At 30.3% G+C, this 27999-nt stretch overlaps 4 protein-coding genes across 10 annotated transcripts in view; 1 reads left to right on the forward strand and 3 right to left on the reverse strand.

Moving 5' to 3' along the window:
• Window positions 1-625: 625 nt before the first annotated feature.
• On the reverse strand, window positions 626-4822 carry LOC124428328 (cytochrome P450 4C1-like). Of its 3 annotated transcripts, XM_046972261.1 has the most exons (12): window positions 4524-4822; window positions 4346-4452; window positions 4155-4245; window positions 3792-3974; window positions 3633-3702; window positions 3434-3560; window positions 3260-3329; window positions 3069-3175; window positions 2919-2987; window positions 2640-2814; window positions 2341-2517; window positions 2018-2252 (listed from the first exon to the last, which is right to left on the reverse strand). In XM_046972261.1, exons 1-12 carry the CDS (start codon window positions 4696-4698, stop codon window positions 2086-2088), a joined length of 1518 nt encoding a protein of 505 aa, XP_046828217.1. In that variant the 5' UTR covers window positions 4699-4822; the 3' UTR covers window positions 2018-2085. The 3 variants fall into 3 exon arrangements, with proteins under 3 accessions (XP_046828219.1, XP_046828217.1, XP_046828218.1); XM_046972263.1 differs by lacking the exons at window positions 2018-2252; window positions 2341-2517 and adding an exon at window positions 626-1065; XM_046972262.1 differs by lacking the exon at window positions 2341-2517.
• A 6893-nt stretch (window positions 4823-11715) lies between these two features.
• LOC124428375 (cytochrome P450 4c3-like) lies at window positions 11716-12693 on the forward strand. Its single transcript, XM_046972318.1, has 4 exons — window positions 11716-11847; window positions 12102-12300; window positions 12378-12554; window positions 12635-12693. Exons 1-4 carry the CDS (start codon window positions 11716-11718, stop codon window positions 12691-12693), a joined length of 567 nt encoding a protein of 188 aa, XP_046828274.1.
• A 1790-nt stretch (window positions 12694-14483) lies between these two features.
• On the reverse strand, window positions 14484-15926 carry LOC124428376 (cytochrome P450 4C1-like). Its single transcript, XM_046972319.1, has 6 exons — window positions 15870-15926; window positions 15679-15785; window positions 15529-15597; window positions 15250-15424; window positions 14951-15127; window positions 14484-14527 (listed from the first exon to the last, which is right to left on the reverse strand). Exons 1-6 carry the CDS (start codon window positions 15922-15924, stop codon window positions 14484-14486), a joined length of 627 nt encoding a protein of 208 aa, XP_046828275.1. The 5' UTR covers window positions 15925-15926.
• An 8190-nt stretch (window positions 15927-24116) lies between these two features.
• Window positions 24117-27999, reverse strand: part of LOC124428318 — a 150226-nt gene continuing 146343 nt past the window's right edge. For all 5 annotated transcript variants that reach the window (XM_046972254.1, XM_046972252.1, XM_046972251.1 and 2 more), the window contains one exon: window positions 24117-27788. In XM_046972254.1, the coding sequence (XP_046828210.1) occupies window positions 27380-27788 (409 nt within the window). In that variant the 3' untranslated portion in view covers window positions 24117-27379. The remainder of the gene's footprint in view (window positions 27789-27999) is intronic.

Below are 27999 nucleotides of genomic sequence, written 5' to 3' on the forward strand. Positions count from 1 at the left end.
CAGATTAATGGAAATAATTTTATTTTTTTCATCACTGAAAATTTTACCGACCGTAGATAGGTAATTTCTGTTTGTATATCGTCATGCGTATTTTCGACGGATATGTTATCAAGATTTCAATTCTAGTAATTTACTATACTTCACTAAATATAGTCTTTACAACAACCGTTGTTAGGGTAGACTTCTGTTGTGTCGATATGAGGTAATGTTACTTATTTACATTGTGACGTCACCAGTAGCGTCTTGAATGGCTGTAGAGTATTCGAAGTGCTGTAGCTTTCCAATTACACCAATCTAATCACGCGGATTTTTTTCGATTAATCCTTTTAGGAATCTTACACGGGAGCGAGGATCATTTTTCCTCTTTTTCTTTGACAACAGGGCAGTCAAACTGCGCCAGGAAAGATTTACTTTAACTTAATTATTCGATGAAATGAGAAAGGCTCCGAATATCACTCCTTGCATCTATTTATCTTTCGAGGGTTCCTACTACTGACCCCAGAATTGGTTCTCTCTTGTTAGCGTTAACTGAGGAATAATAGGGCGAAGCGATTCTCGGTATTCGACACCTATTCTTTCTCTTTTACGAATTGATTTATTTGGTATAAAATCGGTGATGGAAATTTACAATTAATAACAAGATTATAAGTCTTAAGTATCGTAATTGCTAATTGTAAGGAACTGCGCTTAGCGACTGGCTGTAACGAACTAATGATAACGGCTGCGATGAATTTATCTAGACGACTGCGAATGATAAAGCCTTGACGATGAAGTGTTTTCTGCTGCGGGATCTTCTGTAGTGTCTAGTCGCTAGGCGCGTATTGTGCACGCGCCTCGTTTGCACGCGTCTTTCTCGTGCGTTTTCCTGTCGTCAGGGGCTATAAGCCATTGCGTTACGCTTTCCCTGCATGTTCTTCCTTGGTTAGTTTTATCTCTGCACTTGTGGCTCTTGGGCGCACTCCGTCGCCAAGGGTGAAAAAATTATGACGCATCTGCATTCCTGTACGTACTTTCTGTCCTCCATTGTTTTCTCGTATTTCTTTACTACATGTCTTATAGATAGTCCTATATATATTAATAATATATATTAATATATATATTAGTAATAATATATATTAATTACAAGCGGCAAATGATTATTCTTATGGGAAAGATAGAGGAGAAACATATGAAAAATGGTATCGTTCTACAAGCACACGTATGCGTGCCTATAAGGGTTTCTCTTCTTTAAAGTGTTTTTCATAATTTCTGATTGACCTACACACGAAGACTTGATAACATTAATGTACAGTTGAATTTATGAACGCGATTAAAAATTTAAAGGATTAGTTACGATCGTTAGCGAATATCCAAAGAGAATTAATAGCAAGATTTCAATTTCTCTATGGTAAAGAAAGTATTAACGAAGAAAATTTATGGTTGCATGCTTTAATTGGCCGTTATGAAATAAGGGATAAATACAGGACGAGATTTATTTTACAGAAGGATTCTGTTGTGTCGATCCCAATAAACAAGAAATTATCTCGTTGAACGAGTCCTACTAAAATATTGGTCGTTTATAGAGATCTTATAATACTAAGATGTCACCAATCTAGTCGTACTTGGTAGAATAATATTTTACTATTTCATTACGAAATGAATAATTGAATTCCTCTTTCAATCACGTTTACCTTGTCAGACATTGATCAATACAATATTCCTAATCCGATTAGATGAAATTTAGTACATTACCTCACAACATGACGGAAGGAAAAGGTTAATTAAAAGAACATTACAGAGAAGAAAATCTATGAGGATGCATTTTTGTGATATTACTAGGAAAACAATAATTTATACAAACTTTGAATATAGCAATAATAACGATCTTCAAGGGGTATATTAATACATATACATTATATAATGTTATATGATATGATAAGTAGATGGTTTTTATTTTATCCAGATAATAATTAATTCTACTACAGATTGTATGCTATTACTCACAGAATTCGTTATGTATAAATATATTAATTATGTATTATATATATATATATATATATATATATATATATATATATATTCATGCATGTATATTCTATGTTTTAATTAATTTCTGTTTTCAAATTTTAATCTTATTGGTTTCGTCGGTTTTAATGTGATGTTCAACTTTACATCTATTTCTGCAATTTCTACTGACTTGTCTATTATAAATCTAAATCTTTTTATCAGAGTAGCGAGTATTGTTGCCGTCTCCAGCATAGCGAAATGTTGACCTAAAAAAATAAAAGCAATTGGAATTGCATTTTATTTTGGAATTTTCTTGAATATACTTTCAAATAATCTATAGGAGTATGTAATTACCTATACAATTTCTTTTACTGTAACTAAATGGAAAGAAACACGTAGAAAAATTTCTTTCCGGTAGAAACCTATCAGGATCAAATACTAATGGACGTGACCAATATTTCGCGCTTCTATGTAGATCATAGATGGGAAATACTGCTGAACATCCTTTCGGTATTGTCCAATTTGAAGTAACTTAATATAATTAATAAATAAATATTAGCACTATATAATACGTTCATATTATTAATAATGAAATATAAGACAGACAAAACAATGAAAAGATGTGTATAAAATTATTTTGAATGCAGAGGTACCTTTTATATCTTGCGTCACTTTCCGGGCGATGATTGGAACTGCAGGAAATAGACGTAAAGTTTCCTTGATCACACGTTCCAAAAGTTTCATACTTTTAATATCATCATATGTCATTGGAATACTTTTCGGATCGTCCGAGCAGTAAATTTGATTTAGTTCCTCATATACTTTGTTCTTTGTGATTGGATATGTGGAAGACAGGATAAGAAGTTAATATGAATATAATTTATGTCTGATAAGTAGTAACAAATTATTAAGAAAATGTTATGTATAAGTACTTGAATTTCTGGGAATGAAGCAAGCATTAAGAGGACAAAGCTGATAGTTGTGGCTGTAGTTTCGCTTCCCTGAAATTAATATACAAATTTGCTAAATTGTTATTAATAAAAAAAATTGTATTGCAATTAAAAATAATAAATACAACTTACAGCTAAAAGTATTGTATTCATTTCATCGCGAATATCTTTCTCCGTATATCCTTCTTCTTCGTGCGATGTCTCCAATAAAAAATCTAAAAGTGTCTTCTGTTTTTGTCCTTGAAAGATGAACAAGAATCTATCATTAATGAATGACATGATTGAAAATTAAATTTTATTAAAGTTATATTGCTTATTTTTACCTAACTTTTCCGCCGTCAATTGCCGATTAATTTTACTTCTTAACATAGATTCCCTTTTTTCTTTGATTATCTTTAGGAACAAAAAATAACGATATGTATAGAAAATATTATATTAAAATTTTTTAATTTTGAAAAGAAGTAATAGAATTTAGAAAATATTTGCTTTAATGATACCTTGTTTGATACATTATCCATGTAAGCCAAGCACGCCTGAAATTTCTTTCCTCTGGCAGTGTTATAAAATATAATGTTTGGATGTAACCATAATTTAAAGATTCTTTGTGTTGTAATATCCATCGCACTGAAAGTGCACACAAAATATGTTAGAACTGTACATAATATATTACATAAATAAAACTATCGTTATTACTACCATTTTATTGATTCAATTAATATATAATCTGGATTTGTCAGCAAATTTAGTTGCGTATCCAGCGTAGCATCTTTCACCATGAAATTTTGCAAAATTATAGTAAATTCAAACAAATGTACATAAATTTTATAAACATTAAAGGTTTCTAAATTAAAATACCATATATTATATTCAAAGTACAGCGAAAAGCATAATCAAAAATGTCTAATTCCTCTCCAACAAAAGTTTCCAATTTTTCCATTAATGCGATAGAATGATTAATAAATACATCCATATATGACTTTATATTTTTCATAAGGAACATTTTATTTAAAACTTTTCGATGTGAATCCCATAGTGATGCTGAAAACAAATCAAATGGAAAGCAGTTAGACTTTAATTTACATATTTCATTTATTTTACATAATTTACATATTACTTTAATTTACTTTATTTACTTAATTAAATATACTTTAATATACATATTTTATTTAATTTGTTCGTCTATATTTATATGTATAATGTGGAAGATATATACTTTACCTGGAGCAGTTATCAAACCATTGCCCAAAAAAGGTTTCATTTTTTCATATTCCTTGCTTTTATCAATAATATTTGGACTTTTTAGTACAGTCTTCCGTAGTTTATTAAAAAAAAAAAAAAAAAAAAAAAATACAAAATGAAAAGATTATGAATTTATTATAAATTATTCAAATAACGCTAATAAATCTTACCTTGATATATTCAGGATTTTCCACTATTACAAGTAATTTCGCGCCTATCCATACACGCCACAGTAATTGATAATTCTTACCACGATTTAGTATTTGTTTGAATAGAGCTAGAATAGAGATTATAAATAATTATTGGATGAAATACTTAAATATAAAAGAATTTATGATATAAATTTACCTGTTGTGTCGCCAATAAACAGATGAGCATTTCCAATTATTGGAAATGCTTTTGGTCCAGGAATTCCTTTGATAATATTAAACATATGTAATATATTTAAAAAGTATTCTGCTATTCCATAGTATAGTCCAAATAAAATTATTAGAATAATAATTAATATTACGGTTAAATACATGATGAATTGTATCAATAGGAATATATATAAACAACTTAAATATAATGAAATTAATCTTATATCCCTAATAATAATTGTTGGGATTTGCGGATAATTTGATAGCACAGCGCAACGACTCCTACTACACTTCTGTCCTTACAGATACTGAGGGTAGAATAGAAAAGCGAGGAATATTTAAAGAAATCATAAATCTGACTTTGCTCACGTGATTACCGCTTACATCTGATATTTCTCTTTTGATTGGACAAGAACAGATTAGAAAGTTCGGAGATGGCACCAAAATTTGATTCTCTCCCCACTTCTTCTTAATACAAGGAATGCGAACATTGCATAATTAACTGGTTGTTAATTAATTCATCATTGGAATGAGGAATATGTTATAAATCCAATGATTATTCGTTTTATGTTTTCATATATACTTCTGCTTTAATTGTGTGAATGTAGACAAAAGTTTAATTAATATTAAAAATTGAGTAGGTACTAAAAGATTTTTAAGATTTTATTCATCTTTAAGAAAATTAATTTATTAGTATTTAGAAAAAAGTATGAACTTCAATGTCTTTATTCATTGATCATTTATTGTATAGAATCTTATGAAATAATCAGATCCTTTTTTAGTTTTTACAATTCTTATTTTATGCCGTAAAGATACCACGTAAAAGGAAACACCTCTTCTGCTATGTACCATAAATTTCCGTCATCATATGTGCCATGATGTAATCAATGTAGATATATTCTTTTATTTATGATATTTTTCTTCTTATTATTAATATAGTAATAGAAGTAGTATCTGAAATAATATAAAGTGAACTCCCACAGAAGAAAACATAGCTTCAAATGTGCAAATTGACTAAAATGCGAGTTTTTGTGGAACTATCCGTGAAGATGATAAGAACGTGCACGGAAAGGTAAAGAATGATGCTGATTGATCGTGGTGTATCAGATTATTCCGCTCGAAATGGTTAGATTCGATTGTATGTAAAGGATGCGAAACTGAATAACCATCGTACTGCTATATAGAAATCAATCTCATCTTTTAAAATTGAACTTTGTTCATTCAAATCAGATGGAAACGTTCAAAAACTATTTTTTTAATTATTATTGAATAAGATAAATTTTGTTTAGATCGTTATAATAGACACGTGGGAAAAAGACATTATTATTTCTTGAATGATTTTCATTTCTTCTCAGTTATCGGTTTATTCTGTCTTTAGATAGTATCGAATCATTTCTTGTCGTCAAGGTTGTCCCTTTTCCTTTTTTTTTTTCTACATTTCACAATAATCATAGAAGGAGGCGCGCATTATTGAATATTCATAAATACGAGCGACGAGTCAGATTTCTTTCGACAATATTCTGCAACTTTTTCAAAATTTATTTTCTTCTCTTTTAATTTGCATGTCCTTCGTCTACTTTTTTACCTATATGACCATAATGAGTAGATTAACATAATCTATAGAGTAGAGGCAGTTTTGCAAACTGATGTCAAGATTGTTATATTGTTCATTTTTTAAATTTTGATTATCTAAATGTCCGGTTAGTATGACTTTGAGACGATGAAGAATGATCGGACGTTCGAATTGGAGGGTTGTTAACGTAATTAAATGTTTTTTTTATAATTCATTCTGGATGAATAGAATAGCATTGGGTAATGTATTATTGAATGAGCTTATTTATCTGCGCTGTAAGTGATGGAATTATCGAAACGTCTAATTTCTTCATTGAATCTTGAAACATTGAAATACTTCTTTATAAAATTTTCGACTTATAAAGTTGTCGAAAAAATGTTAACGATTAGGGGACTCAAAGTGTCTTTTTAAACATTGAATTATTTGAAGAAAGGAGTGTGGATAATTGTATAATTAAAACGGAATGGAAGAACTGACGAAAAAATTTTCACAAAAAATTGGGATAAATATATATAATATTTTTTGAAAATGAAAAGTAATTATTCCTTAACGATGAATGCTACCTTTCCATTTTAATTAAAAATAACCGAGATAATAAGAAAAAGTATAATCTCAGATTAATGGAAATAATTTTATTTTTTTCATCACTGAAAATTTTACCGACCGTAGATAGGTAATTTCTGTTTGTATATCGTCATGCGTATTTTCGACGGATATGTTATCAAGATTTCAATTCTAGTAATTTACTATACTTCACTAAATATAGTCTTTACAACAACCGTTGTTAGGGTAGACTTCTGTTGTGTCGATATGAGGTAATGTTACTTATTTACATTGTGACGTCACCAGTAGCGTCTTGAATGGCTGTAGAGTATCCGAAGTGCTGTAGCTTTCCAATTACACCAATCTAATCACGCGGATTTTTTTCGATTAATCCTTTTAGGAATCTTACACGGGAGCGAGGATCATTTTTCCTCTTTTTCTTTGACAACAGGGCAGTCAAACTGCGCCAGGAAAGATTTACTTTAACTTAATTATTCGATGAAATGAGAAAGGCTCCGAATATCACTCCTTGCATCTATTTATCTTTCGAGGGTTCCTACTACTGACCCCTGAATTGGTTCTCTCTTGTTAGCGTTAACTGAGGAATAATAGGGCGAAGCGATTCTCGGTATTCGACACCTATTCTTTCTCTTTTACGAATTGATTTATTTGGTATAAAATCGGTGATGGAAATTTACAATTAATAACAAGATTATAAGTCTTAAGTATCGTAATTGCTAATTGTAAGGAACTGCGCTTAGCGACTGGCTGTAACGAACTAATGATAACGGCTGCGATGAATTTATCTAGACGACTGCGAATGATAAAGCCTTGACGATGAAGTGTTTTCTGCTGCGGGATCTTCTGTAGTGTCTAGTCGCTAGGCGCGTATTGTGCACGCGCCTCGTTTGCACGCGTCTTTCTCGTGCGTTTTCCTGTCGTCAGGGGCTATAAGCCATTGCGTTACGCTTTCCCTGCATGTTCTTCCTTGGTTAGTTTTATCTCTGCACTTGTGGCTCTTGGGCGCACTCCGTCGCCAAGGGTGAAAAAATTATGACGCATCTGCATTCCTGTACGTACTTTCTGTCCTCCTTTGTCTTCTCATATTTCTTTACTACGTGTCTTATAGATAGTTCTAAATTATTTATTAATTACAAGCTGTAAATGATTATTCTTATGAGAAAGATAGAAGAGAAACAAATGAAAAGTAGTTCTACAAGTTGCTCTACAAGCGCACGTATTCGTGCCTATAAGGTTTTCTCTTCTTTAAAGCGTCTTTCATAATTTCTGGTTGATCTATACACGAAGACGTGACACCTCCCTCCTTAAGTAAATCACTCGGAGTTCGCGTGCTCCGGTGATTTAATACCGCATGCTGCAGTTATTTTCTCAAGGATAGGGAATTTTACTGATGTCTTTGCGGTGGAGTTCGGTTTCGCATCGCTTCCTTCTTAGCATTGGTCGTTCATATTCGACACTTACACTGGTTTCGTTGTCGTTCCTGATCTTGTCCTTGTGGCTCCTTGGTGGTCGTTGTCGTCCTAAGTGTAAAACAGATGTATCAATGAACTCCAGATTGCACTTAGCAGATGTAAATTTCAACTATACAGTTTGTGGAACACATATTCTCGGATAACCGCATCAATATAAATTTGAATGCTCTTTATTACTATAAATAGTCCGATAACCCCGGCACTCACTGATCTGAACACTAAAAATCCTTGCCACTATTTCGAGAGGGTGTTCTCGTTTATTTTAGTGAGATCACCTTCTCCTAGTAGATTGTACAATGAGATGGTGTTTGGTGGAACAGTTGCTCCTCTCGCTATAATATTTAGAAGACTGTCTTTCAGCCGGGAACATGATGTGATCCTTTAGATTCTTCAGGTCTTTTCTGGGAGTAGATTCCGCTCGTCATCAAGTGGTACGTATACGTGACTGAAATATGAGAGATAATGACAAATCAAATGATTATTAACATAACATGGACAAAAAATCTATAATTCACGTGATGCGGAATGTAACATTTGTTACTTTCTCCTATTGTTTAAATTTACATTCGGTCTGGAGAAGGAAACCTATAAAGGATACATTTTTGAGTTTGTACATATTTATATAATAATTTTAATTCAATGGAGTATATTTAAGAATTTGAAAATTAGTAGTAAAAATAATATTGATTGGACATCAATTAATTATTAATTATATCAAATCATTTCAAATTATGAGGGATTGGTGGATGATATTTGATTTATGCAGTTAGTACGTATTTATTTTGTCTGCATATTATCAATTACTATGCACAAAATTCCTTACCATCCATAAAAATAAGAAATAAAAGGAACATATAAAAGATGTAGAATAATTTAGAAAAATATGAATGTACTTATAAGACACGAATTTTTGTTATGAAGCAGTTACGTTTAATACTATACTGTAATCCATTACTCGGTACTTTGTGATTCTTTCTTCTTTTATTCGTGCTTTTTACTTTTAAAATTGTCAGTTCGTTAATCATGGCTTCAGCCGTGTGAAACTAAAGATTCTCTATTTCCCGTTTACATTTAAATGCAACATTCAATAAGCGATCTAAATAATTTTTCCAAGTATTTAGTACTTCATTTGAGTCAGTAATAAAATTATCGTTCTCATCTTTCACCAGTTCCGTTCTATCATGGAATCCTTTTAGAAAATTATTTATCACATTGTACATACCACGGACGTTACTGCTTTGACAATTTTTATCTATTTCTTGTCCTTTTTATACATATTGTTATTTTTTATACTTTTAATAATAATATTATTGTTAGTAATATTGTTATGATCTGACGTAGAGAAGTTTGAAGTGAACTCGGAACTAGATGACCGTCTTTAGACATTCATTAGAAATTTTGACACGTAAACATCGGTTGTCATCCGTCTTCTACGATAACCCTAACTAAGAGAACTTCGGAAATATCTGAATATTTTATTAAAAGAGTTAATCTGTTAAACTGTTCATTGTAAAAAAGGTGTTGTTTTTGTTATCAAAATATTTTGTTGTTTTAACGTGTGGTTGCGGATAACAATAAATTATTTTTAATATCTGTGTTTATTATCTAATGTACTTCAAGAATTAAAACTGGAAATTCTTATTTTTCTTATGAACAAGATAATTAATGATTATTGAAGTAGAAATACATATTATAATAAGAAACGAATGAAAATTTAATTACTCAAATTATTTATCAATCCAATAAAGAACCAAATGAATTAGATTTTATGCATCAGTGCTGTTGTCGCATTTATATTTTTTATAAGTAGTGTTATAAAATAATCATTATCGAGCGATCGTGCAAAAGAAACGTTTGCGTAAGCAAATTCCAATTGAATATACAAAGTCCATAGGCCACAAAATTTAAATAACCATTGTTTCCCTCTTCACTCTTCACTTTCACTGTTGCAGCAGGAAAATCGTAGGAGTTGCACTGTGTCTGAAACAGTGTCTGTAAATCACAAAATTTATAACCATAATCGCTAGTTTATTTTTATTTTATTAAGTTATTTCCTTACATTCTATTTGAATCAATTTATCATGGAATTCACTGTAATATTAATTATTATTGTAACAATTTTATTTGCTCTATGGAATAGCAGATTCCTTTTTAAATAAATTACATATGTTTAATAAGATTAAAGGAATCTCTAGTCCAAAAGCATATCCAATTATTGTAAATGCTCATTTATTTATTGGTGATACAGCTGGTAAACTTGCATCTTATATTTTTTATATTGAAGCATTTTAACCGATATTTATTCATAATTTTTTTTTAGCTTTATTCAATCAAATATTATATCTCGATAAGAATTATCAATTATTGTGGCATGTATGGTTAGGAACAAAATTATTTGTAATCGTAGATCCCGAATATATCAACATAAGATATATTAACGTTATTTTAATAATTTTTAATAATTTTATAATCTTTTTATTTCGTATTTTTATTTTTTTTTCGGAAAACTGTACTCCATAATCCAAATATTACTGATAAGAGCATGGAATATGAAAAATTTAAACCTTTTGTGGGCAATGGTTTGTTAATTGCTCCAGGTGAAGTATATTTTTTACATTGTTTATAAATATATATATATATATATATATATATATATATATATATAATATTAAATTTTAGAAAATTGAACAGTAAAAATTCTTGCTCCTTTATATGCACATACAGATAAATGTATTATATGTATGTTTAGATGAATAAAATAAGTAAAGTATGTAAATTAATGTATTGCTTTCCTTTTGATTTTAAGCATCATTGTGGAATCGTCATAGAAAAATTTTAAATGACGTGTTTCTTTTAAAATATACAAATCGCATATGGATGTATTCATTAATTATTCTATCGTTTTAAAGAAAAAATTGCAAACTTCAGTTGGAGAAGAATTAAACGTTTTCCATTATATTTTTCGCTGTACATTGGATATAATATGTGGTAGAATTTAAAATTTTTTATACGTGTATATAATTGACATTTTTGTTTAAAGTTTATTATAATTTTGTTAAACTTTTTATTGGAAGACGGCATGCTGGGTAAGAAAATAAATTCGCTGATAAATCCGGATTGCAAATTAGCTGAATTAATAGAATGGTAATAATAATGAAACTTTTATTTTTGTAATGTATTGTATGTTTTTCGTCTGTTTTTTCAGTGGAATGGATATAGCTGCACAGAGGATCTTCAAATTATGGTTACATCCGAACATAATTTTTTATAACACTGCTGTAGAAAAGAAATATCAGGCGTGTCTGTCTTATCTGGATAACTTTACAAACAATGTATAATTAGAAGAAACATTTTTTAAATTGTATTCCTACTTTTCAAATTTTCAAAATTTTAATATTATATTTTATATATATATTGTTGTTTTTCATTCCTAAAGATAATCAAAGAAAAAAAGTAATTTATATTGAAAAATAAAATTAATCGGGAATTGACAGAGGGAAATTTAGGTAAAAATATGAAATATACGTTTAATAAAATTTAGTTTTCAATCATTTCATTTATTAATAATATTAATGAGATTCTTGTTCGTTTTTCAAGAACCAAAGTTAAGGACACTTCTAGATTTTTTATTTGAGTTGTCGCACGAAAGGGAAAAATATTCGGAGCAAGATATCCGCGATGAAATGAATACAATAATTATAGCTGTAAATCGTATTTATTATTTTTAATTGCAATAAAATTTTTTTTATTAATGACAATTAAGAAAAACTGTATATTACTTTCAAGGAATCGAAACTTCAGCCACAATTATTAGCTTTGTCCTCTTAATGCTTGCTACATTCTCGGAAATTCAAATACATATATATAACATTTTCTTAATAATTTTTCATTATGTATCCGACGTAAATTATATTCATATTAACTTCTTATCCTGTCTTCCACATATCCAATCACAAAGAACAAAGTATATGAGGAACTAAATCAAATTTACTGCTCGGACGATCCGAAACGTGTTCCAATAACATATAATAATATTAAAAGTATGAAACTTTTTAAACGTGTGATCAAGGAAACGGTACTTCTATTTCCTGCAGTTCCAGTTATCGCCCGGAGAGTGACGTTAGATATAAAAGATATCTCTGCATACAAGATAACTTGTTTTATGTTTTTTATTATTCATAATATATATCATTTATATTATATAGGAATAATATTTTTTATTAATTGTATTAAGTGAGAGAAGGTTGGACTATACCGAAAGGTCGTTTAGCAGTATTTCTCATTTATAAACTTCATAGAAGCGCAAAATATTGGCCACGGTCATTAGTATTCGATCCCGATAGGTTCCTACCGGGAAAGAATTGTTCTACATATTTATTTCCATTTAGTTACGGTCGAAGAAATTACATAGGTAATTACACACTCCTATAGATTATTTGATCCAGAAAATTTTTAAATATAATGTATTTACAATTGATTTTATTTTTTTAGGTCAAAATTTTGCTATGCTAAATATGACAGTAATCATTGATAAGAAAAATAATCACTGATAAGAAAATTTCTAATTAAAATAGATAATCCAATAGGAATTGTTGAAATAGGTTTAAAGATGAGCTTCACATTAAAACCGGCAAAACCAATAAGAGTAAAATTTGAAAGTAGAAATTAATTAAAACATATAATATATATATAATACGTACATAATTAATATATATACATAACGAATTCTGTGAAATATAGTATAGATGAAACTATATAAGTTAAATAATCTATTTTGTTTAACAATTTCCATCTACAAATTATAAAATATAATGATAAAATACTTCTAATATGAAATAAGTTACTTATTCATAGACCGCTCAACCAGACGAATCGAGTGATATTATTCAACGCATGCGACGAGAAAGTGATCGAGTGAAGAGTGAATTCATAAATTTCAGTTTTTTGATTGAGTTTTAAATATAATATTATCCATCAAACAATTAGGTCTATTCATTACATTTCGCTCGTAACGTGTGTGATTTCAGCAATAGAACAAAATATGGACTACAAAACAAGCAAGAAACGCTGTCTCTACGATGCGTCTATATAAGCTTGTATTGATTATTTCTCTCTTTACTCTGGCGGCCTCTTCCTATTTTAGAGAAGAAAAGAAAGGGAGAGAGGGAATGAGAGAGAGGGAATGTGAGTGAGAGAGAGAGAGATAGAGAGAGAGAGAGAGAGAGAGAGAGAGAGAGAGAGAGAGAGAGAGAGAATGGATAACTTATCAAGTATGCAAGCAAAAAACATTTTTTTTATCTGATTCGGCCGAGGCTGCACATGTAATAGTTGTATCATACACAACGGAAGTTTATGAAAAAATTATATGATGTAAATTTTGGTATTCTAATCCTATATATATATATCCTTCCTTTTCTCTTCTCATTCTATTTCATATCATCCTCACTCTCTCTCTCTCTCTCTCCCTCCCTCTTTCTCTCTTTCCCTCTCTCTCACTCTCTCTCTCTCTCTCACATTCTTTGCAGGAATTTGTTAATATTATTCATGAATATCAATTAATGATCATAATTAATGTTAATATTATTCATGAATAACAATTAAAGTATTAGATTTATATGGAGTTGTGTAAATTCTTGCACGAATACTTTATTTATTCTCGAGATTGTTTCCAAAGGATCCTGCTAAAGAGCCTTTAGAAAATAAAGAATAAATAGATGATAAGATTTTTTAAATGCTAAAATGACCATTGTGTTAAACTAATCTTTTCTTTAGGCATTTAATGAAAGACATGTTATAACAATTGAATAGAAATTATACAAGTAATGCCTTTTCATTATATTTAACAATATTAAGAAGAATAAAATTCCCTTAGTAATTATACATTATATACATGTTCTACTCCCTGCTATCATGCCTAGTGTTCTATATAGATAATCATTTTTTTCGCTCTTTCACTCTCGCAATGTCGCTTTTTGCTATCCACCTGTACGTTTTTTAGAGCATGGGCCAACAATCTACGTCAGGCGTAAGGTGCTTGCCTAATCACTGCACATGGACTGACATTCAATCATGTGGCTACATTTATTCCTTACGTTTGTTTTTATATAATATTCAAATTGTATTCCATAAATTCTAGAAAATGCATTTACTATTGATTTTACATTCTTAGATAAAAAATTCGCAATGCTATAAATAAAGGTAATAATTGCTATTTTGTTAAAAGGATTTATCATTAAAATATGGCCAGTAACAATAGAAGAAATTCTGAAATAAATGAACGTTACGTTAAAGCCGGCGAGACGTCTAATGTTTAATTTATATAAATATAATATATCGATAATTAATATATAAGCATAAGGAATCCTGTAGATAATTGTGGGTAATCTGTAACAGATATAAATTATTAACCGTATAAAATAAGAATTGTACAAAAACTACAACAGGATTTCATTATTTTATACGATTTTATATAATAAATGGTCAATGAATAAAGACTTTCTCTAATTTTAACAATATTGAGTAAGTTAATGTTATCCAATGAAGTTATAGCTGTATTTTTCTGAAGTGGTCGGTGAAATTTTCCTGAATGATAATTACTTTAGAATTTATCGCCAATCAGTTTAAAAGTATTAGTAACTAATACTGAAATCATTCAATAATCTGATCTTTTTATCAGTGTAGCGATTACTGTTGCCATCTCTAGCATAGCGAATTTTGACCTAAAAAAATAAAATCAATTGTAAATGAATTTTATTTTGGAATTTTCTGGAATATACTTTCAAATAATCTATAGGAGTATGTAATTACCTATGCAATTTCTTCGACCGTAATTAAATGGAAAGGAATACGTAGAACAATATTTCTCCGGTAGGAACCTATCGGCATCGAATATCAATGGCCGTGGCCAATATTTCACGCTTCTATGTAGTTTATAGATGGGAAATACTGCTGAACATTCTTTCGGTATAGTCCAATTTTTAGTAACTCAATATAATTAATAAATAAATATTAGCACTATATAATACGTTCATATTATTAATAATGAAATATAAGACAGACAAAACAATGAAAAGATGTGTATAAAATTATTTTGAATGCAGAGCTACCTTTTATATCTTGCGTTACATTCCTGGCGATGACTGGAACTGCAAGAAATAGACGTAACGTTTCCTTGATCACACGTTCTAAAAGATTCATACTTTTAATATCATCATATGTCATTGGAATACTTTTCGGATCGTCCGAGCAGTAAATTTGATTTAGTTCCTCATATACTTTGTTCTTTGTGATAAGATATGTGGAAGACAGGATAAGAAGTTAATATGAATATAATTTATGTCTGATAAGTAGTAACAAATTATTAAGAAAATGTTATGTATAAGTACTTGAATTTCTGGGAATGAAGCAAGCATTAAGAGGACAAAGCTGATAGTTGTGGCTGTAGTTTCGCTTCCCTGAAATTAATATACAGTTTTGCTTAATTGTCATTAATAAAAAAAATTGTATTGCAATTAAAAATAATAAATACAACTTACAGCTAAAAGTATTGTATTCATTTCATCGCGAATATCTTTCTCCGTATATACTTCTCCTTCGTGCGATAACACGAATAAAATATGTAAAAGTGTCTTCAATTTTTGTCCTTAAAAAATAAACAAGAATTTATCATTAATTGATGACAAGATTGAAAATTAAATTTTATTAAAGATATATTGCTTATTTTTACCTAACTTTTCCGCTGTCAATTCTTGATTAATTTTACTTCTTAACATAGATACCATTTTTTCTTTATTTTGATTATTTTTAGGAACAAAAAATAACGATATGTATAGAAAATATTATATCAAAATTTTTTTATTTTGAAAAGAAGTAATGCAATTTAAAATTATTTGCTTTAATGATACCTTGTTTGTTACGTTATCCAAGTAAGCTAAGCACGCCTGAATTTTCTTTCGAAAAGACATAATCAAAAACTTCTAATTCTTCTCCAACAAAAATTTCTAATTTTTCCATTAATGGGATAGAATGATTAACAAATACATCCATATGTGACTGTATATTTTTCTTAAGGAAAATTTTATTTAATACTTTTCCATGTGAATCCCGTACTGATGCTAAAATCAAATTAAAAGGAAAGCAATTAGTCTTTAATTTACATATTTCACTTATTTCACATAAATTATATATTACTTTAATTTACATATTTTATTTTATTAGTTCGTCTATACGTATATGTTTATAATGAAAGAATAAAAGAGAAAAGATCTTGTGCATATTCATATAATAGATTCATTTGTATTTGTAAATACAGGAGCAAAAATTTTTTACTACTCAATTTCAAAAGATTAAATGTTACAAAAAAGAATATATTTGATATTACATACTTAATATAATTATTTTTGTACTAGTAAACAATGTGGGCGATATTTATTTTATCTGGAGCAGTTAACAAACCATTGTTTATAAAAGGTTTCAATTTTTGGTATTCCTCGCTCTTATTAGTAACATTTGGACTTTTTAGTACAGTTTTCCGTATTTTATTAAAAAAAATAAAAATACAAAATGAAAAGATTATGATATCATTAAAAATTATTAAAAAACCGTTAACGGATCATACCTTGATGTGTTCAGCATTGTCTAATACTAAAAATAATTTTGTTCCTATCCATATACGCCACAATAACTGATAATTCTTACCAAGATTTATTAATTGTTTGAATAGAGCTAGAATAGAGATTTTAAATAAATATTGGATGAAATACTTATATATAAAAAATTGCTAATACAAATTTACCTGTTGTGTCGACAATAAACATTTCCAATAATTGGAAATGCTTCTGGTCCAGGAATTCCTTTGATAATATTAAACATATGAAATTTATTTAAAAAGTATTCTGCTATTCCATAGTGTAGTCCAAATAAAATTGTTAGAATAATAATTAATATTACGGTTAAATACATGATAAATTGTATCAATAGGAATATATATAAACAACTTAAATATAATGAAATTAATCTTATATCCCTAATAATAATTGTTGGGATTTGCGGATAATTTGATAGCACAGCGCAACGACTCCTACTACACTTCTGTCCTTACAGATACTGAGGGTAGAATAGAAAAGCGAGGAATATTTAAAGAAATCATAAATCTGACTTTGCTCACGTGATTACCGCTTACATCTGACATTTCTCTTTTGATTGGACAAGAACAGATTAGAAAGTTCGGAGATGGCACCAAAATTTGATTCTCTCCCCACTTCTTAATACAAGGAATGCGATGACTGAACCTTGCATAATTAACTGGTTGTTAATTAATTCTTCATTGGAATGAGGAATATGTTATAAATCCAATGATTATTTGTTTTATGTTTTCATATATATTTCTGCTTTAATTGTGTGATTGTAGACAAAAGTTTAATTAATATTAAAAATTGAGTAGGTACTGAAAAATCTAGAAGAGTGCATTTTTTAGTTTTTACTAATCTTTAAGAAAATTACTTTATAAGAATTTAGAAAAAAGTATAAACTTCAATGTCTTTATCCATTGATCATTTATTGTATAGAATCTTATGAAATAATCAGATCCTTTTGTAGTTTTTACAATTTTTATTTTATGCTGTAAAGATACCACGTAAAAGGAAACACCTCTTCTGCTATGTACCATAAATTTCCGTCATCATATGTGCCATGATGTATTCAATGTAGATATATTCTTCTATTTATGATATTTTCCTTCTTATTATTACTATAGTAATAGTAGTAGTAACTGAAATAATATAAAGTGAACTCCCACAGAAGAAAACATAACGAAATAACGCTGGGTGAAAAATCTTGCAGATAATGTGGAAAAGAACTTGAGTTTTGATTCTTATTAAAAATATTATATAATGTATACTTTCACTAATATAGGATATATATGTTCATTAATTCTGAAAAAGTAATCAACAAATGTATATACTTTATTTTCATATCTAATTCAACAAAATTATACCGTTGCTGTATCACGAATCACCGCAAAATTCTTGTCAGTTATTATTGGAAGAAATATACATAAGAGATTGAATAGGAACAACTTACTAAATTATGAAATAAGGAGAAGGGGAAAGTAAATTAGTTCATTAGTTTCGTTAGAATCGAACGTAGGATTTCTTGTATTACTAATCTAAATACTAGCAAATGTGCTACACATTGCTTACATAATCTCTATATTTTCAATTTATAAACATAATGAAAAACTACAAACATCAGCGTAATAAATTTTTTCATCGAAAAATGTCGAAAACAGCATTTACGCCATCAATGAAGACAGAAGTAATTCTTGAAGAATTGAAAAAAGATGTCATATTGAGGACGAAGATTTAACTCAATGTATTGAATTTTCGAAAAATTATCTTCGAAAAAAATCGTGTAAAGTACATTATTTTTATTCGAGGATAATTTATGAATAAACTAAAAGTTCTTTCGAAAATTCGGAAAAGATATGTAGTAGACTCATTTTGAAAATGAGAACGTAATCATCAAAATTGGTCAAAAATTTTGCCTGTTCTCATGATGGCGTAAATGATAAAGAAATCCGAGAAAATGAACAGCCTTTAGATTATTTTAAGCAAATATGTAATAAATCCGAAATTTTTTGTTTCATTGGTACAATGGTTTTATGTAATAGATGTCTTTAACATATAACTATAACTTTATATTCTACATTTTTGTATATGGAGCAATATGGAGCAATTTTAACAGCGATTTCTTTGATTCTAATTGAAATGAACCTTATGCTATTGTTATTTTTTAGATTATTGTTTTTCAGATATTATCAATAGGCTCATATTCGTTTGTTTGTATTCAAATATGTCTCTAAGATACAAAATTATGTTAGGTTTAGAATTATATAATATCTCGATATGAACAATGATTAATTTTAGAAATGAAAATGTGATAATTGATATAATTACAATGGTAGATATAGGAATATTTTAATAGATTTTTTATGTATTATCATTTTATTTTCAAGATTGCAACTAGGATCACTGAAATATTGCAGATATTGTTATTCAGATATTAGAGATTATTTTTCGCACATATTAATGCCGTAAGTGAATGAAGCTTACATCATAGAATTAAAATATATGATATGTGCTAGCGGAAGTGGAAATAATAATATTTTCCTTTACTACAATGATTTGACAGTGTACCTGACAAAGTAACCGAAATGCAACTGAGAGCACATGAAGTATATAAATATAGACAACTGCATTGAATAGAGCTTTTGTATAGAGATGAATTTAGAGAAGTTTCTAACAAAAAGGAAGTCTTTGGAATGATAATATTTGGGACTTCTTTGGGATAAACAACAAGCAAGCAATGAATAATTACTCGCGTAGTATAAGAAGACCTACGTAGTATAAATAGTTCTTTTCTTATTTAGACTTTAGACATTTTGTTTGTAATAAAACAATTTTTGATATAATATTTTCAAAATTTATGTAATAGTTTATGTATGTTATTATAAGATCTTAAATAAGATTCTTTTCATTTTATTTTTCTTGTTCATGAAATAATCATTACGAGTGAAATAAAGTATCGAAATAGACTTGACCGTTACTAGGCCCTTATTGCGTAAAATATAAATATAATCCAGTAAAATATAAAAACAATTACCAGTAAAATATAGTGCGTAAAATATAAAAACAATTACCAGTATATTGTTTACGAAGTCATTTATTGGAGTAAAGGCAAAAAGGGACACGTATTACGTCGTATCATATTGAAAGTATTTGGTTTATGTCAAGTGAAAACTTGTTGCGTCTTACGTTCCTAATTACGGGAGCGTGTTACGTTGCATTTCTCGTACCGTGATAACGGTCGAATTGCATTGAGGATATCATCATCAATGTTATAAATCCACTGGTCGTTATGAAAAATGGCAACTGGGAATTTTTTAATTTTCAAAACTACTGGGATAATACAATGTCTTTGATGAATCCTGGAAAATTCATGAGGAAGATGCGTAATAAAAGGCACCATGTGAATTTAAATTTATAACGATATATTTGAAGTATTGAGATGCGAAGGTTTCGGTTGTCTTACTATTTTTAGCTATATAACTATAACTTTATATGTAGAGGTTAATTATTACGATGGTTCGTGTTGTCAAGAATGTCTCTCTTTATCATTCCCCCTTGCCATCTAATTTTTATTGATATAGACAGTATATACACGCGCGTACGTATGCAGGCACGTGATAATTGTAAATATGATGAACCGAGTCGGATTCCATTCAATAAAATTGTGAAACTGTCAAAATTTATTATAATGACAACCAACTTTTTTGCTGGGGATTGTTCTTCTACTTTTCTTTTTGGATATTACGGATATCTTAAGCGGTCAGTTATTGGAACTGTGGTCAAAATTTTTTTCTTTTCTTTAAAAGATTTTTTTCTAAGAATCTCATCGAGACGAATAGTAAGACGATGAAAGATAAATGAATGTTCGAATTTGAGGACCCTTATTGTAATAATACGAATATTCTTGTGATACACTCTAGACGAATGCAAAAACATTGTAATAAAGGAATGAAAAATAATTATTTTATTTCGATAAATGATACCTTTTTTTGTTACTGGAAGTTTCTTTAATATTCAACAGGGATCAATCAAATAATCATAAAATGTGTAATCTCACGATCGAGATTGTTGTCGAATGATTTCTTGTCAATATTAATTAATAATACTTTCGAACTGATTGGAAACAAACGTTGAAATAAATTTCATTCTTCTTGAAAAATTCTAAACTTTAATAAATTTAAAGTTATCATACTGGAAATTTTACCGATCACAGATACATAATCTCTTTGGATATTATTGACTTACTCGATATAGCTCAAAATAGAGAAGGTCTGTACAATTAATAATTAATTTTCCTTAATGAACTATTTAATCAATAATTGCATGATTTACTACTCTCCATTAATAACATGTGCACATTATTTACTTATTTTATATATTTATTAAAAACGACTGTTCTACATGAACAATCATATATGAACAAAAATATATCTGCATTACGTGACATCGATGAAACAGCATTTCAGCTTATCGATCATTGGTGAATGTACGTTTGTACAAAAATATGAATATTAACTTGAATTAAAATCTTCGTGATATATCTGTCAATTACATACGTCTTACGAAATATAAATATATATATATATATATATATATATATATATATATATATATATATATATATATGTGTCAGACCGAGAAGATATTAAAGTATTTAATATTTTAATATTTAATAATGGTTGCTATAAAATAGAGGCATCCAATCTGAAATTTTGAATTAACTCTGGATCCAATCGCTTCCTCGTCCCGTACGTTTGATAATATCTCTCCATTTGTCTGTTCGAACGGGCTATGTATATTTATCTTATTTTTTTCTAAAAGTATTTTGTCGGTATGAATATCGATATACATCGACGATAATCATTACATTATATAACTTTTAAAGACGGGATTATTTGAACGTGATATATTAGTTAACTTGTCTAGTTTCATCATATAATAAAACTCCATATGTCAACTAAGTATTCTGATTTGAGAAAGAGAGAGAGAGAGAGAGAGAGAGAGAGAGAGAGAGAGAGAGAGAGAGAGAGAGAGAGAGAGAGAGAGAGAGAGAGAGTGAGAGAGAGAGAGAGAGAGAGATAAATGGCGAGCGCATTGCATTTTTTTTCTCACACTTTCATATTCCAAAAGACTTTTAATAGAACGATTCGAAGATTGGTACGGCATGATCAAGATAAGGTTCTACTTTCGTAACGGCCAATTCGATTTAAATCTTAATCCTTAAATAGTAACTGCGCAATTTTGAAATTCGAACGATATCAATTACAAATTCGAAGTTAAAAGATAATAGGTCAATGTACGATACGTATGGCTACGACACAACATTTATTTGTTTATTTCTACCTACATGCACATGTACACATTTATTAAAGAATTATATAATAAATATATCTATCTATAGACATCTATCTATAAAGAAATGGATAATTATGTACGTTTATTTCATCGATAATACGTTTATCTCATTGATAATATGTTTATCTTATCGATTTCGATGATTTTTGAATATGTTCTCAGTTTCATGATTTTAAACAACTTTTTCTTGATAAATATAATCGTACAACTCGATCTTAGTTTACGAGATATCCATGAAAGTATATATTTTTTTTATTTTGATCAGATGTAATTTAGATCGAATCAATATCTAAATCTAAACGGTAACTCAAATTTAAAATCACGATTAAACGAGCATCGATTTAATTTCAATTAGTTTATCTTAAGTTCGAGGTTGATTAAAATTGATTTGGATTTTGAAACTTTAAGTAAAAATTAAACTAAATCAATAATTTTTCAATAACGATAGATCATTATTTTTTTTTTTTTTACATTTTTGTCTATCTGAACATAGACTAAGTTGTGTTTTTTCATCTCTTTCTGTTAACAAATTAAGAGACATATAATATAATATAGTCATGTCCGTTGAATCCAAATGCAATTTAGTAAAATGTCGCAAAAATTTAAACGGCGCATATCGAACGCGTATCAAAGTTAAAACCTTCAAAAATTATCTTCATAAATATCTCATGAACTAAAATCTATATATACGTTTATATATTTATACAAAGAAAAATAGTTATTCAAAATATTGATTTCAACGACTCTCTATATAATTACTAAAAAATATAAACGATTCTCTATTATTTTGAGGATAGAAAAATCCGTTGTTAGGTGGCGATTGGGAAAGTGAGAAAAAGAAAAAGAGGACAAAATAAGAAGAGGAAGAAGAAGTAATAGAAAGAAAAAAAAAATGAAGAATAAGAAAAAAGAAAACAAAAAGAAACAAAAAAGAAAAAGAACAAAAAGGAAAGAGATAATAGACGATTGGATAAAAGCAAACAACTTTTGGGAACCATACCTATTTGGTGAATTATCTCGAGTCAAATCGAATCGTTGCTTCGAGGATTACGTTAACGATCCGAAAAATGCAGATCGTAGAGAAAGGCTCGGTATGCGCGAAAGGGCGATTTGGTATGGTTGGGGGAGAGAAAGAGAGAGAGAGAGAGAGAGGGAGAGAGAGAGATTAAAGCGGGTGAGGTGGGGTTTTAAGGAGGGGGAAGGGGTATTAGCGAAAACGACAAAGGTATTTGCTATAGGTGTGTCCAGCATATATCGTGCGTGTTGGGTAATGCGTAAGGTGCTGAAGAGGAGAAGAGGTGGAGGAGGAGGAGTAGAAGGATGATGATAATAGTGTGTGCGTGGCCGGGCACACACGAACGCGTCTTGCGATATCTCACGATTCGATCTCCACGACGGGCTCTTCGGCCGCCCGTATATTTACATGTATAATTTATATATCCCGCAGCTCGAAAAAGCGCGCGCGCGCACATGTCGCAGGACGAGAAGGAGGAGGAGACGGATGGTCGAGGGAGAGCCGGAGAGAAGGGCGGTTACAGGGCCGTCCTCGGTTACGACCATTCGTCGACGTTTCGCCGACATTTACTCGGCTATTATTATTAACAGAACACGTTTTAAAGTTTCGCACACGTAAATCCAAGAAAATTTTGTCGAATGCTCGTCGTCTAAACGATTATTTTGCGATTCCCACGATCGATAGACCGATCTCTCCAGACCCTTCTTCCCATCCCATATACCCTTTCCCCAATACCGTTGAAATTGTCCCTTCGAGGATAACGAAATGAAACATATAGCACAAATCGTTTGCGATTGATTTTGTGCTAAGATAATTTGTTGTTTATTTTTGTGCTATTCATTTGATTGGAAAATTATCCGAAAGTAAATGGTAAAATAAAAGTCAGTGCGATGGTATTCCATGCGAATTTAATCGAATGCACACGTGTGCCCGAACGCGGAAGGTATTCCCTGTCTTTGTCTCTTTCTTTTTCTTTTCTCTCTCTCTCTCTCTCTCTCTCTCTTTTTCTCTTTCTCTTTCTCTTTCACTGTTAGGTGGACCTTAATTAAACACAGTCGCAAGTGAATTCCATAATACGTTCTCATTTGCGTGTAACACGTCCATGATAACGCTTAAAGTTAATGCCACCGTTAAGATGGCGCGGCCTTCGGGGTGCGACTTCGTTGAATTTTTGTTCTTTTTATTTCTTTTTTCGCAAAATAATGCGACGGGGCACTAACTTTCTCTCTCTCTCTCTCTCTCTCTCTCTCTCTCTCTCTCTCCCTCTCACACACCCTTCTCCTCTTTTTCCCACTATTACTACTATTACTATTATTACTACTATTACTATTACTACTACTACCACTACTACTACAATTACAACTTCTCTTTTTCTACCCGCACGCCCGCCATTGTGACCGCAAGGGCGCAATTAATTATTGCGTGCCCTCAAGGTACCGCATTGTTGCATCCTCTTGTATTAGTGTATCTCTTTTCTCCCGCACATGTGTACGTGTTTTTGATATACATGTGAGAAACTCCTTTTGACTTTTAACGCACGACCAGTTTACAGGTACGTGCCGAGATACTCTAGGGACCCTTCGAAATTTAATTATTCACAAATACATAAAAATACATTTTCATTCGTTTATAACATTAATATTACATTTAATACCATTTCAAGTTGTTCGTTGTATTATACGCGAATAATATCATATCGATGAATTGATAACGATACAACGAATACGACGATATACAATATAAATTATATTACAATAGAATTTTATCGAAAAATTATAATTTTGTTAGTGCATTATTACGAAATATCATTCGTACCTATCTACGTCAAAATGATATCACGTTAATTCGATACGATTTAATAAGAAATATCGAGTGAAAATTTTTATGGCAATAAAAGCATCCTATAAACTACGAGAAATAAATTATAGTTACGAAACATATTTCCTCTTGTAAATCGATGTTCTCGTTACCACTAATAACAATAATGAACGTGTATAGTATCCAGAATATCTGGTAACAAATTTTCTTTTTCTCTCTCTCTCTCTCTCTCTCCCTCACTCTCGTATCTACTGCAAAGAGTAGAAAAATTCTCCCTCTTTCTTTTTCTTTTTTATTCTCGGGGCAATGTATATCGGTTGAAAAGAAAGAGGCAGAAAACGAGGCAAATCGACAATTTCTTCTTGCGGTAACAGCGTCGCGTGTTGAACAAAAACAATCGGGTCTACCGGAGCGCGTAATTAACGTGAACGGAAATGAGTTGAGAGTGGTGAGAGAAAGAGAAAGACAAAGAGAAAGAGAGAGAGAGAGAGAGAGAGAGAGATAGAGAGAGAGAAAGAGAGAGAGAAAGTGAGAGAGGAGGTCAGGAAGAGCGACGATTAAATGACTCTTCGACGAATCCGCTGCGGTGGAATTAATTAGTCCACTAGTCGATTGAACGAGTTGAAGACAAACGATCGAATCGTTATCGCATGTTTCTAAAAGGTAGCTTGATTTAAAGATCGATGATCTAATCGATTAGTATGATCTTGTAGGTATATTATACCTTAATTTAAACGGTCGATATCGTCGTTCGTTTATCTCTACGTGATCGCGTTGACGAACGAAAAATAAATAATCGTTCTTTCTCTCTTTCTCTCTCTCTCCTCCCTCTCTCTCTCTCTCCTCTCTCTCTCTCTCTCACTCTCTCTGTTTCTCCCTTTCTTGTTTTCTTTTTATCTTTCTTCGTGACGAAGTAACTTCAAAGAAAGTATCATGCTAATGTTAAACTCGCCCGCGAAGAAGTTATTTGCACTTTCGTGGAAGTATGCAATTTCGCAATTTGATGACGTAATTCGACAAAATGTATCTATGTATATGTATATATGTATGCACGTACATACCTACATATGTATGCATGTATTTGTATATACGTAAGATATATGTATAGACGTACAAGCGAAAACGAGACCATTTGCATACAAATAAAGAGCTGACACGAAGGTATATATATATATATATATATATATATATATATATATAGTTGTATTATATAGATAGATAGGTATACGTACATATGTATGTATGCGCGGATACGTGTTGAGAAGGGAGCCTGCGTGTGTCGGCGGCGGCCCGTTTAAACGCAAAAGCGATGCGGACGTAGCCCAAGGGCATTCACTGGAAGCTTCTCCGAACGTCAAATTACGAAATACCTGTTCTTGGCAACGACGACTTCATTCCGTTCGTTTTGTATACCCCATCCTCCGTATTGTTCGAGTTTTGAAATTCTCGCTTTTACGTAATTTTTTTCTTTTTTTTTGTTCTCGGTTTTTCCTTTTTTTTTTTCTTTTCTTCTTTCATTTTTGTTTTAATTCACATTTCATTTTCGCCCGAGTTTCTTTTTCCCGATTTTAAGATTTTTATACGATATTTTCTTTTCAAAATTTTGCTAAAAGTGTAAACGTAACGCTTGATCATAAATACTATCATTCGAAATATTTTCGAACGTTATTTGAATAATTCGTTATATTTAAATAGACTGGCGTGAAAGATTTGAGATTATTGGGAAGAGCTAACACTCTCGGGAAAAAAAAGAGAAAAAAAAATATTTTTTTCCTTCGTTCCTCCGTAAAAAATGTCGTACTGTATTTTTTTTCCAGTCTTATCCGAATTGTTTTCGAATCATCGAACACCGCGCGACCGCATGGCTATCGAATAAATAACTTTATCTTTTTCTTTAATCTTCTCCTAGACCGCATAAGTGGGAAACACACGAACCGCGTCAAATCGATCAGTGATGCGATATCGAAACGATAGGCCAAGACATAGAACTTTATTGTTCTTAATGCGATATAAAATACGATTAGAATCAAAAGTGAACATTGCGGAGGTAATCAATTATAACTAGAACCGATTTTTCACCCCACCCCCCTCACTCTCTTTCTTTTTTTTCTATCTTAAGCGATGCGCTTCGCAAAAGTCCATATCTCTTTTCTTTGATCGAAAAAAAAATATATCCAACTTCATATTACAAGTCGAAGAGACGTTGATGATCGTTCGGAATACAAAAATATATCATGTCGTAAATAGAAAGGATTTTCACGCTTCGCGATCATTTGTGCGAAGATTAATTTCATTTAAAACAAAATCACTAGAAAGTAAAAGTAACTATATGCTATGATATTATAATACAATATAATCCATGAAAACACTTTGTAATTTTCGAAGAATCTTCTTTACCACCCCTTTTTCTTTCTTCTTTTTTTAAATATAATCCGAGGGCACCGTACTCTCGTTTATCGCCGCTAATCTATACTGCGGCGTTTCCAAGTTTTGCGGATTAAGATGGAGATTCGTTTGAGTCGTTGTAGGCGCGGATGACGTTACAGTCGACGGCATCTGTTGATTTGTTGAATTCGAGCTTAAATCACTGTAATAGGCGCTACTCGGGGCGCTACTCAATGTTGGCCCATCCGGTTCGGCATCACTTCCGGTATATGCCGTATTTTGATACGACGGACGTTCGCCATTTCTATTGGCCATTCTTAAATCTTGATGATGGTGATGGTGATTGTTGTGATGGTGGTGATGGTGATGATGATGTTGTAACTGATTCGGTGGTACCGGTGTTGATGGTCCGTTTTCATACATCTCGTAATCGGGTTCTTGTAGCCTAATAAACATTTTTATTTAAATTAAATTTGTTTTTGTTTTCAATATAGTCATTAGATTGATTTAATTAATTAATTTGTGCTGTAATAAGTTAAGAATTTATTTATAATGCTTTATTATTTATATATGAATCAATTTATTAAATATATTTTCTGTCACATGTATAATTTTTTGTACACTATGAATCTTATTTTTAAAACAAATAATATTTT

Source organism: Vespa crabro, chromosome 12, assembly GCF_910589235.1.
Source record: "Vespa crabro chromosome 12, iyVesCrab1.2, whole genome shotgun sequence".
NCBI lineage: Eukaryota > Metazoa > Arthropoda > Insecta > Hymenoptera > Vespidae > Vespa > Vespa crabro.